The following is a 13,200-nucleotide window of genomic DNA, read 5'->3' as shown; positions in this document are numbered from 1 at the left end:
AAATCGTTCCGCCATATTTCGAGAGAATCGATTAACAAATGAACGTTTGATTGCAATATTATTGCAAATGAGAGCTATATCTATGGTTGCCCAAAAAGTAATTGCGGATTTTTTAAAAGAAAGTAAATGCATTTTTAATAAAACTTAGAATGAACTTTAATCAAATATACTTTTTTTTCTAAAGCAAGCTAAAAGTAACATCTGATAACTGACAGAAGAAAGAATGCAATTACAGAGTCACAAGCTGTGAAAAAATTTGTCAACGCCGACTATATGAAAAATCCGCAATTACTTTTTGGGCAACCCAATAAATCTGAACCCATTTCGAGCAAACTTTATAGTCATTGTGGAAGTCGTCGAGGAAAGCGTTGTACAAAATTTTGGGAAGATTGGAGTGCAAATCGGACGAATATGGGAGCTATATCCAAATCTGAACCGATTTCCATGAAATTCACCTAAAATATTATGAGTCATAAGAAAGCCCTTCCTGCCAAATTTGGAGAAAATCGGGTAACAAATGACAATTTTATAGCAGTATTACTGCAAATCAGACGAACATATATATGAGAGCTATATCTACATCTGAACCGATTTTTTCCAATTTTAATAGGCTTCGTCTCTAGGCCGAAAAACATGCCCATACCGAATTTGAAGACGATCAGATGAAAATTGCGCCCTGTTGTTAGTACACAAATTAACATGGACAGACAGACGGACAGACAGACGGACAGACAGACGGACGGACAGACAGACAGACGGACAGACGGACAGAGGGACAGACAGACAGACAGACAGACGGACAGACAGACGGAAATAGCTTAATCGAATCAGAAAGTGATTCTGAGTCGATCGGTATACTTATCAGTGGGTCTATCCACAGTGGGTACCACAGTAGTGGTACTGCAAAAAAACGCTTTTATTTATTTACTATAAAAGTGTAAATTTGCTAAATTCCACCAAAATACAAATTTCTTTTTATTTATAAAACCATTTGTGGGAGTATTCTATTTTTCTACAAATTTGCTAAATTCCACAAAAATACAAATTTCTTTTTATTTATAAAACCATTTATGGGAGTATTCTCTTTTTCTACAAAAATAACGTGTTTTATCTGCCATTTTTTATCACAGGTATTTTTTTGTAAATATTTTTTCAAACTTGATCTTATTTATATTAAGCTACAAATATTTGTTTGTATTTTTCAGTTACTTCTTTAACAGCTGCACCATTCTTATGCTGCTCATTGCAGTGATGTTTTGCAACAAGGTAATGCGGATCATCCCACTCCTGCAAATTTGTTGTTCCAAAAATGATATAAAACAAATTGCCAAAAAAGAAGACAGTCGCTGATATGGCAAAGACAATTTGCCAATGTGTGCGATCACTCTGAAAAAATCAAAAACACAGAATGTTAATGTGTTTCGCCTTTGTACTCTCTGAAATTTACCTCTTCCTTAACTATAGCGCCCGCCAAAAGAGGCGTCACAATGGGCCATATACTGGCCGAAGCATTGGTCAGGCTCATCAAGACGCCGGCATGATTGGGTGACAAGTCAATGGTGTTCAAGCCACTGCCTATCATGTTGCCAGAATTGAAGCCCACTATGACGATCATCAAAACAACGGCCAACGTTTGCTGGTGCGAGTCCACAAATCCCAAAGCTATGAGACCCGCTGCTGGTATCCAAAAGGCTATGGTGTTATACGTCTTCCTCAAGCCATTCAAGGTAAGTAGTTTCCGATTTAACAAGGTATCTGCCAATACAAGATACACATAGGCCATACACCATAGCGTAATGTAGGGCAAAGCTGAAAAAATGGCATTTTTTCGCATGTCCATGTCAAAGACTCCTTTCATGTACGAAGGCACCTGTGTCTGTATTGTGGTAAAGCCCCACATTTCGGCACTTCGAGCCATTAGCAAAGCCCACACGGGCATGGAAGTAAGAATTGCTCTCCAGGGTACTGGGATTTTCTCTGCCCTTCCTTTGGAATCCTGCTCTTTCTTCATTTTATTTATGGAAGATTGAATGAAATTGAGCTCAATTTCAGTTATCCGTTTCGATTCGTTAGGAGTGTTGGCAGCATATATCAACCAAAAGATACACCACACCACACCCATGCCGCAGGAAACATAGAAAATGCCAGGCCATCCCATGCTGGAGGCAGCTATCATGCCGCTAAGAAAGATGGCCAATACAATGCCAGTCTCAATGCCAGTACTTGCCATTGCTCCCAAACGATTTCTCTCCTCCACCGGACACCACACCGCCAAATGGGCATGAATACCGGGTAGCTCAAGGCCCTGGAACATGCCTTGCACAAATCGAATGGCACAAAAGATCTGCCATCCACCCCAGTCCACGGTGAATGGCACAAGCAGGCCCACCACAGATGACCCCAATGTGGAAACGAATAGAGTCTTCTTCACTCCGAAATAACGACAAATATTTCCAGCGGGAAATTGGGTAATAACAAAGCCCCAAAAAAAGCTCGAAAGGATGTAGGACTTTTCCATTTGACTCCAGTTATATTCCTGAAAATAAAAAAAAAAAACAATTATTACTCAAGGATTTGCAGAGTAAAATATTCATGGTTGTACTAAAATCGGACTTTGCTTTAGAATTCAAGCTATATAAGAACTTATGGCACTTTAAGTGGTGCTCCACAATATGGACAGGATCCTATTGAAATACCTTTGAATTTGGAATAAAGTTCCTGAAGAGCATTGTATACATATATATTATACCCTTCATCATAGGATGGGGGTATACTTATTTCGTCATTCCCTTTGTAACAGCTTGAAATATTCGTCTAAGACCCCATAAAGTCTATATATTCTTGATCGTCATGACATTTGAAGCCGATCTAGCCATGTCCGTCCGTCCGTCCGTCTATCGAAGCACACTAACTTTCGAAGGAGTAGACCTAGCCGCTTGAAATTTTGTATAATTATGTTTTATTAAAGTAGGTCGGTTGGGATTGTTAAAGGGCAAAATCGGTCCACGTTTAGATATAGCTCCCATAGAAACCGGTCTCCCGAATATACTTCTTGAGCCCATAGAGGGCGCAATTCTTATACGATTTTGCTGATTTGCGCCATCACTTTTGCGCGATGACTTTGCCTATGACCTCCAATAGATGTACTAAGTATGGTTTCAATCGGTTCAAAACCTAATATAGCTCCGATAGAAACTTGTCTCCCGAATATACACCTTGAGCCACTAGAGGGCGCAGTTCTTATCCGATTTTGCTGAAATTTTGCACGATGACTTTTCCTATGACTTCCAACTGATGTACCAAGTATGGTTCTAATCGACTCAAAACCTGATATAGCTCCCATATAAACCGATCTCCCGAATATACTTCTTGAGCCACTAGAGGGCGCAATTCTTATCTGAGTTTGCAGAAATTTTCCACGATGACTTTTTCTATGACTTCCAATTGATGTACCAAGTATGATTCTAATCGACTCAAAACCTGATATAGCTCCCATATAAACCGATCTCCCGAATATACTTCTTGAGCCCATAGAGGGCGCAATTCTTATCCGATTTTGCTGATTTGCGCCATCACTTTTGCGCGATGACTTTGTTTATGACCTCCAATAGATGTACCAAGTATGGTTTCAATCGGTTCAAAACCTGATATAGCTCCGATAGAAACTTGTCTCCCGAATATACACCTTGAGCCACTAGAGGGCGCAGTTCTTATCCGATTTTGCTGAAATTTTCTACGATTGCCTTGCCTATGATCTTCTATAGATGTACCAAGTATGGTTTTAATCGGTTCAAAACCTGATATAGTTTCCGTAGCAACCGGTCTCCCGAATATACTTCTTGAGCCCATAAAGGGCGCAATTCTTATCCGATTTGGCTAAAATATTGCACTAGAACCTTTCCTATGACCTCCAACAGATGTATGGAATATGCTTCTAATCGGTACAAAACCTGATATAGCTCCCATATAAACCGATCTTTTATCCGAGATATTACCGAGTATGGTTCCAATCGGTCCAAAACCTGATGTAGCTGCCATATTAACCAATCTCCCGAATATACTTCTTGAGCCTCTAAACGGCGCTATTCTTATCCAAGCTTGTACAAAATCCACGTGGGTTTCTTGTTTTTATCCTTTTTTTGTTTCTGCCTTGAAAGAAAAACCATTCGAAGAACTTGACAAATGTGATCCATGGTGGAGGGTATAAAAGATTCGGCCCAGCTCGTTTTTACTTGTTTTTGATTGATATGTTGCGCTTTGTTTGTTTCGAATAGAAACGAATGAACCGATTTTCATGAAGATGGTAGAGTTTAGCTCCCACCGTCAAAAGGGTACTTCATTCCGTGATATTCCCGAGGGGGCGGACCCTGCCCCTAATCTCAATTTTTAAAAACGCCAGATCTCGGAGACGGATGCATCGATTAAAGTGAAATTTTGTATGTCACCTTATGGTAACCCAAAATCTCACAACTGGTGTCAAATAACCGGGGGGACGCCCTACCGCGAAACCCATCCAAATGGACATGTTTATTGATTGGTACAATATGGGTATCAATTGAAAGGTATTTAAGAGTAGAAAACGAACTTGATATACAAATTCGACCCCACGTGGCGAGGTGCCCTCCCCACCCCCGGAAAACAGGAAAATTACATGTTTTCCGTTTGGGGCAAAATGGGTATCAAATGAAAGACAATTGGAAGTAGAATTGGAAACTTGTTTAAAAATCTGGGGTCAAGTCCAAGAGGGGCCGCCCCATCCCAAAAATCACCCCTTCCATGTATGCCGATCGGAACAATATAAGACTCAAACGAAAGGTATTTTAGAGTAGAAAACGAAAATTGAAGGGGAGTAACCCCATCCTAAAACTATGTCCCAAATGGATATGTATATCAAACGGGACAATATGGGGTTCTAATTAGAGTTGTTTGAGAGTTAAATACGAATATAAATAATTTTCAAAATTGGACCATGTCAAAAGGAGGAAGCAAACATTTATGGGTGTAGCGAAGCACACCGGGCCAGCTAGTAACATATAAAAATTACTCCCAAAAGAAGTGTCGCACTGGGGCTCGCCATTCGGACTCAGCTATTAAATGTAGGTCCCTTATCATTGAGCTAACATTTCAATCGGACAACACTCATTGATATGTGAGAAATTTGCCCCTATTCCATTAAGGAACAAAGAGGGAAACATGGGTGCAGGCTACTTCACTTTGGCGGACTTCTTGGATATATAGAAGGGGCTTTTAATAACGTGGTGTTGGAGTCTATTCGTCGTTCTCTGGTTGATATGTTAGTCCCTTCTCTTCTGGTGAACTGGATTGATATTATGCTCAAGGGTTGAATTATCAATGCACCACTTGCGAACCCTCTGCAAGTGGTGCATTGATATTGTTGAGGAAAATTGTGACCAGGGTGACGCCACAGGGAGTTGGGGGATTGTCCCCTCTCTTGTGGCTCTTGTCACCAGTAGGATTCTTAGGTTCCTCTAGGAGGAAAGAGAAAAAGTGGTTGCCTTCACTGAGACGTCGTAATTTTGAGTGGGGTCGCTTTCTCTTTACTGTCAGGGATATCCTTCAGATCACGCCAAGGAAGTTGACGAGATCGGCGAGGGCCAATGGTCTTGGCGTAAACCCCAGGAAAACAGAGCTCATGTCGTTCTCGATAAGGAAGAGATATGGCAAGTTTAGAGGACCGGTATTTGATGGAAAGGAGCTGGATTCTATTCTTGACCAGAAACCGAACTGTTAAAGTAACGTTGATGATGAGTCAAAATTTAGCTGAATGGGCTCAACTGCCTTTGGCGTCCTTCATTGATATAGACGGGGCTTTTAATAACGTTGAATTGGGGTCCATACGTCCTTCTCTAGTTGATATGGGAGTCCCCTAACTTCTGGTGAAGTGGTTTAATTTTATGCTCCAGGGTAGAAATGTCAAAGCATCACTGACTGAGTGTTCGGTTAGGAAGATTGTGACCAGGAGGACGCCGCGGGGTTGAAGGATTTGTCCCGCTCTTGTGGTTCTTGATTATCCATGGGTTTCTTAAGTCGTTCGAGGAGAAAAGAGTGAAATTGGTTGCCTACGCAATTGACTTCGTTATTTTGAGTGGCGGTCGCTTTCTCTCTATTGTCTAGGATATCCTTCAGGGCGCGCCGAGGTAGCAGCCGAGGCTTTATACTGCTGTGGTTGGGCCGATCCTCACCTATGGCCCTCGAGAAGGTGTGTCTTCGCGGTGTGTTGTTAAAGGGGCTGGGTATTGGGGCGGTGCTGCTATCGGGAGCCAAGAGAAGTGCTTCGTGTGCAGCTTGGACCCATCCGTCTCTCTGTCTACACGGAAGGGTCCAAGCTGCATGGAGGCACCGAGCCAGGGGTTTTGTTGAATTCCTAGGAATTAGGGAGTCCCATAGTCTTCTGTATGGGTGCAGTGTCTTTCACGCAGAGGTTTTCGCGATGCTTGGAAAATTTTGCACTGTCACTATTTATGTGGATAGTCAGGCGGCGTTAAGGGCCTGGCTCCGGCCCGCGTGAGTACGAGCTTGTCGGTAGATGCAAGCGGCGTCTCGTACGTTTGTGGGCCTGCTTCCAGATTAAGCTAAATTCCGAGAATGGACCTCTGTCTGCACGGATGGCTCCAAGCGGCATAGGGGCACCGGGGTAGGGGTTTCTGTTGAATTGATAGGAATTTGGGTGTCACATAGACGTGCACTGTCTTTCAGACAGAGGAGGCGTTGAAGGCCCTGGCTACGACTCGCATGTGGTCGAAGCTTGTCGGGAGATGTAAGGAGCTTCTCGGACGTTTGGGCCTGCTGTTAGATTGCGCTGGGTTCCGGGAACGGACTATATGCAGGGCGGATCTTTCTTCGATGGCGACCTAGAGGTTGTGTTGCTGGGGAGGGAGCTTTGAACTGGGGGCGTCCCGTCGTTCTTGGGTCTCTCTATCTACACTTATATGTCCAAGCTGCATGGGGGCATCGGGGTAGGGGCTTGTGTTGAATTATTAGGAATGAGGTAGTCTCTTGGAGTTCTGCATTGGTTCATTTTCTTTCAGGCAGAGGTTTTCGCGATCCTTATGGTCTTGGATGGGATCTTGAATCAGGAGTTTCGAGCTTCTCAGGCTGTCAAGATTTCTGTAGATAGTCAGGAGGCGTTGAAGGCCCAGGCTAAGAGTCGCGTAAGATCAGGGCTTGTCGGCGTGGGCTGGCGTTGTAGGTTGTCGGGTTGCCAAGACCCTGTGGCCGAAATTCTCTACAACGAGGACGTTGGTTGGTCTCGAGCTGAGGAAGAGTAACCTTGGATTATTGTTTGTTGTTGTTGTAGCAGTGTGTTATACACTGAGGCGGCAGCCCTTGCCGATGAAGAACTCCATCGAGTCAATCCGGTACGTCAATGTCATGTTGCTGACATGGCAAGGGGCTTGGAAAGATGAGTATTCAGACAATGTCATGTTGCTAACATGGCAATGGGCTTGGAAAGATGAGTATTCAGACAAGGTCTTTGGGGATGCAAAAGGAGTTGGAGGTGGTTTAGCATTTGCTGTGCCAGTGCACCGCGATGATGAAAAGAAGACGTTGGATTATAGTTGAACACCTCTTCTCTTCACTGAGCTCTCTATAGTCTCTCGAGTCATTTTGCAATTTTAGGATAGCTGACAGATAGACCCCCTAGTTGGTGAGACTTCTTCGGTCTCTATGCCGTTTCTCTCTTTTCTTAGTTTCTCTCCTTTCTCCTATTTCTTTTCTTTCTAGAACGATCACAATAGACAAATGGCTTCCGAGTGAAGAGGTTGGCACCTGCGGTTGCCAGGCCCTTGTCCTTTAAGTTAACTAACCTTATGGAATGTTTATGGACTTATTTGCATAGCATGCTGGCAATGTCCGTTCGTATGTTCATGAGTCCCTACTTTCCGTCCGTTTATGAATCTCAACGTTTGCCTACTAAGTTCTCCCTAACTTAAACCCTTCGTATTGACATTCCATTAATGAACAGGTGCAAACATCCCACATGTCACTGAGTGGTGTCCGATTCCAGTCTGAACGGCGTGCCGCAGTGCGACACCTCTTTGGGGAGAAGTTGTTACATGGCATAGTACCTCACAAATGTGGCCATCATTAGGAGGAGATAAATACAGCTGAAAAAATTTTCTCTGATTTTCTCAGCAGTTTTCGATCCCATGCGTTTGTTGTCATAGGCGGACTTGCTAACCTCTGCGCTACGGTGGCTTGTTAGGTCTTTAATTAGATTATCTTTTTGTTTGAACTTACCGGAAAATTTGGATTAGTCGTTGCCGCGTTCGTCATTGCAACCACACATATTCCGGCATTAAACTTTGTCATATAGTTAACCACATGGCAGGTATACAAGAAAATTATTTGCACATGTCTTTGTCCCAAAACAGGTCCTGTAGGAATAAAAAAACGAAAACAACAATAAAGTTGAGTTGATAAATGTAATATGAACTTGCTTGTGTTTAAAATGAAAATCAGCTAAAACTTATTCCGTTAACATTGTTATACCCTCCACCATAGTTAGATAATCCACTAACTTCGTCACTCCGTTTGTAACACATCGAGATATTGATCTGAGACTCAACGAAGAGTATATATACCTGATTCTCTTGATATTCAAAGTCGATTTAAACATGTCCCTCCGTCTGTCTATCGATTCTTATTGTCATATTTTTTATTCCCATAAAGATTGAAGTACACTATCTAAAAATTTTTCTGAACTATTTAAAAAAGTGCTAGATAATGTAAATTCTTCATACAAGTTTCTTTCGATAAAAAAATGTAACTGTCAACTCTTATCAACACTTAGCTATGAAAAATTATCAAATAATTTTTTTACATTCCAACAGCATGCTATTTAAGACGTGCGATTGGGCTATGATGCAAGTGAATGTGTAACTCTACGAAAGTTGTAAATCGGGTATTTAAATTCAAAACTTAAAACCAATATCAAATTTTGGTCTTGCACATTGTACACATTTTTATACCCACCATCCATAGGGAGTATATTCATTTAGTCATTCCGTTTGCAACACATCAAAATATCAATTTCCGACCCTACAAAGTTTATATTGGGTTGCCCAAAAAGTAATTGCGGATTTTTCATATAGTCGGCGTTGACAAATTTTTTCACAGCTTGTGACTCTGTAATTGCATTCTATCTTCTGTCAGTTATCAGCTGTTACTTTCACCTTGCTTTAGAAAAAAAGTGTAAAAAAGTATATTTGATTAAAATTCATTCTAAGTTTTATTAAAAATGGATTTACTTTCTTTTAAAAAATCCGCAATTACTTTTTGGGCAACCCAATATAAAGGGTGATTTTTTTGAGGTTAGGATTTTCATGCATTAGTATTTGACAGATCACGTGGGATTTCAGACATGGTGTCAAAAAGAAAGATGCTCAGTATGCTTTGACATTTCATCATGAATAGACTTACTAACGAGCAACGCTTGCAAATCATTGAATTTTATTACCAAAATCAGAGTTCGGTTCGAAATGTGTTCAAATTTTGACAAATTTTGTTCAGCGATGAGGCTCATTTCTGGTTGAATGGCTACGTAAATAAGCAAAATTGCCGCATTTGGAGTGAAGAGCAACCAGAAGCCGTTCAAGAACTGCCCATGCATCCCGAAAAATGCACTGTTTGGTGTGGTTTGTACGCTGGTGGAATCATTGGACCGTATTTTTTCAAAGATGCTGTTGGACGCAACGTTACGGTGAATGAACACATTTCGAACCGAACACTGATTTTAGTAATAAAATTCAATGATTTGCAAGCGTTGCTCGTTAGTAAGTCTATTCATGATGAAATGTCAAAGCATACTGAGCATCTTTCTCTTTGACACCATGTCTGAAATCCCACGTGATCTGTCAAATACTAATGCATGAAAATCCTAACCTCAAAAAAATCACCCTTTATATTTCGGATCGTCGTAAAATTCTATGACGATTTAACGATGTCCCTGTATATGTCCGTCCGTCTGTTGTTATCACTCTAGAGCCTTTAAACATTGAGATATTGTGCTGACATTTGGCACAGATATGTCTTTTTGATGCAAATCGGATCATATTTAGATATATCTGCTATATAGACCGATTTTCCGATAAAGGGTCTGAAACCCATAAAAACTAAATTTTTCATCCGATTTTGCTGAAATTTTAAACAGTGAGTAGTTTGATGCCTCCCAACATAGGACCCAAATATGGTTCAGATCGGACTATATTTAAATATAGCTGCCATATAGACCGATCTCCAAATAAAGGGTCTGAAGCCCATAAAAGCTTTGCTGAAATTTGAAGCAGTAAGTAGTTTGACGCCTCCCAACATACGACTGTCATATAGACCGATCTGACGATAAATGGTCTGAAGCCTATAAAAACTTTATTTTTCATCCGATTTCGCTGAAATTTAGATCAGTGAGTAGTTTATGGCCACCCGCCACACGACCAAAATATGATAAAAATCGGGCTGTATTTATATATAGCTGTCATATAAACCGACATGCCGGTTAAGGGTCTGAAACTCATTAAAATTTGTTCAAATTTCATTCAAATTAAAATTTGTTCAAATTTTAATTCGAATACAAATATGCATCGATTTTTGTTTTTCTTTTTTTTATACCCTCCACCATAAGATGGAGGGCATACTTATTTCGTCATTCTGTTTGTAACTACTCGAAATATTCGTCTGAGACCCCATAAAATATATATATATTCTTGATCGTCGCGACATTTTATGTCGATCTAGCCATGTCCGTCCGTCTGTCCGTCCGTCTGTCTGTCTGTCGAAAGCACGCTAACTTCCGAAGGAGTAAAGCTAGCCGCTTGAAATTTTGCACAAATACTTCTTATTAGTGTAGGTCGGTTGTTATTGCATATGGGCCATATCGGTCCATGTTTTGATATAGCTGCCATATTAACCGATCTTGGGTCTTGACTTCTTGAGCCTCTAGAGTGCGCAATTCTTATCCGATTGGAATGAAATTTTGCACGACGTGTTTTGCTATGATATCCAACAACTGTGCCAAGTATGGTTCAAATCGGTTTACAACCTGATATAGCTGCCATATAAACCGATCTTGGGTCTTGACTTCTTGAGCCTCTAGAGGGCACAATTCTTATCTGATTGGAATGGAATTTTGCACGACGTGTTTTGTTATGATACCCAACAACTGTGCCACGTATGGTTCAAATCGGTCCATAACCTGATATAGCTGTCATAGAAACAGATTTGGGGATTTGACTTCTTGAGCTTTTAGAGGGCCTATCCGATTTGGCTGAAATTTTGTATGACGTATTTTATTCTTTCTTTCAACAACTGTGTCAAATAACGTTCAAATCTGTCTATAACCTGATATAGCTGCCATATAAACCGATCTGGGATCTTGACTTCTTGATCCCTAGAGGTCGCAATTATTATCCGATATGCCTGAAATTTTGTACGACGGATCCTCTCATGACCATCAACAAACGTGCTTATTATGGTCTGAATTGGTCTATTGCCCGATACAGCTCCCATATAAATCGTTCTCTCTATTTTACTTCTTGAGCCCCCAATGGGCGCAATTCTTATTCGAATTGGCTGAAATTTTACACAGTTCTTCAACATATTATTTAATTGTGGTCCGAACCGGACCATATCTTAATATCGCTCTAATAGCAGAGCAAATCTTTTCTTATATCCTTTTTTGCCTGAGAAGAGATGCCGGAAAAAGAACTCGACAAATGCGATCCATGGTGGAGGGTATATAAGATTCGGCCCGGCCGAACTTAGCACACATTTACTTGTTTTTTCATTCAAATGTTTTGAAAAGCAATACTCGTATCAAAACTTTTCAAATCAACCACATTTTTTTTTGTTCTTGTCTAATGTTTGTTGCACCAAACTAAATACTGTTTTTTTATCTGACACTTCAAACTGAATTTATTATTCCCTTGGGCTAGCAACGACCGATTGCAAAATCTCATTTAATTTTTCTTTAACCATTGTGGTACACTGGTCTTAAGTCTCCTTCCCACCTTTTTTGTTCTACCTTTGTCCGCACTAGCTGTCATAGTAGTGCTCTTTCCGGATATTTTTCAATTTTGCTTTTTTGTTCTAGACCGAGGGATCGAATACCGCTTCCGTTAACGTTCAACAATCAACTAATTGTTTCAATCAACTCTCCACACAATCGAAGACCTAAGTTGCTCAGCTAAATAGCAGCATACATTGTAATTAAAACTTTTTTTTATATGTGCATACGCATATAACAAGCAATAGTCGACATTGTAGTGGTTGGTCTATGGTACTTTTGAGTATTATTTGAAATTCTCGCATCAAAAGTTAATAATTGAACGTTAATATCAGGGAATTTGTGGGTGTTAAGTAGAATTTGAGCACGTTTTCATGGTTGATTGCATAATAAATTGTTCTTAACTGAAATTGAAGCGTGCAAATTTATGATTTGGTTCCAACACATGAAAGAAAACAATTAAAAACGTGCTAAGTTCCGCCGAATCTTAGGTATTCTAAGATTCCACCATGGAATCTGGCAAAAATGTTCTCTTATTAACTCAGTTTGTAGTTGAATTATTTTGGAACAATCAAATAGGGTATTGATTGAGGCTTCTATATTCCCAAGAAATCATATTGGGGTACCGCCTTTGAAGTTGATTCCGCAAACGGCACGGACGGACGGATATGGCTAGAATGTCAAGAGGATAAAGATATATACACTTTACTAGCCGAACAGGGCCCGCTCCGCGACGTCTTCTTTAACTCTCTAATATCTTTTTAGGGTGGGAACACTTCGCCCTCAATGCGGATATCGAATTCGTGCCATTGTAGCCTATCACGCTGAATGCATTCGAATCTTGGCGAGAACATCGGACAAAGCGGTGTCTAACCCCTCTTAATGTTGGCGACATTTGCGAGGTACAATGCCATCCATGGTCATTTAAAAAGTGTTCCCCAAAGAGGTGTCGCACTGCGGGACGCTGTTCAGATTCGGCTATAAAAAAAGGTCCCTTGTCACTGAGTTTAAACTTCGGAAATCGGAAAGCACTCATTTAAAGTTTGCCCCTGCTCGATTCCTGGTGTTATTAAAAATTAGGGTAATGAGAAGTGCTTTTTAGGGAGGAATGGCATCTCAGGTATTTGGACTCAAATATGGGTATTAAATTCGTGCTGCACTTCCACATAGCTTTAATT

At 40.7% G+C, this 13,200-nt stretch overlaps 1 protein-coding gene across 2 annotated transcripts; it reads right to left on the bottom strand.

Moving 5' to 3' along the window:
• Nucleotides 1-1,037: 1,037 nt before the first annotated feature.
• On the bottom strand, nucleotides 1,038-12,134 carry LOC106087760 (putative inorganic phosphate cotransporter). 2 transcript variants are annotated; one of them, XM_013252912.2, is made up of 4 exons: nucleotides 12,041-12,134; nucleotides 8,263-8,399; nucleotides 1,448-2,536; nucleotides 1,038-1,386 (listed from the first exon to the last, which is right to left on the bottom strand). In XM_013252912.2, the coding sequence occupies exons 1-4, from the start codon at nucleotides 12,060-12,062 to the stop codon at nucleotides 1,174-1,176; spliced, it is 1,461 nt and encodes a 486-aa protein (XP_013108366.2). In that variant the 5' UTR covers nucleotides 12,063-12,134; the 3' UTR covers nucleotides 1,038-1,173. The 2 variants fall into 2 exon arrangements, with proteins under 2 accessions (XP_013108366.2, XP_013108367.2); XM_013252913.2 differs by having other exon boundaries at nucleotides 12,027-12,115.
• Nucleotides 12,135-13,200: the final 1,066 nt, after the last annotated feature.

This window comes from Stomoxys calcitrans, chromosome 5 (assembly GCF_963082655.1).
Source record: "Stomoxys calcitrans chromosome 5, idStoCalc2.1, whole genome shotgun sequence".
NCBI classification, from domain to species: domain Eukaryota; kingdom Metazoa; phylum Arthropoda; class Insecta; order Diptera; family Muscidae; genus Stomoxys; species Stomoxys calcitrans.
Note: the sequence above shows the minus strand (reverse complement) of the source record. Positions and strands in the feature narration are given on the sequence as shown.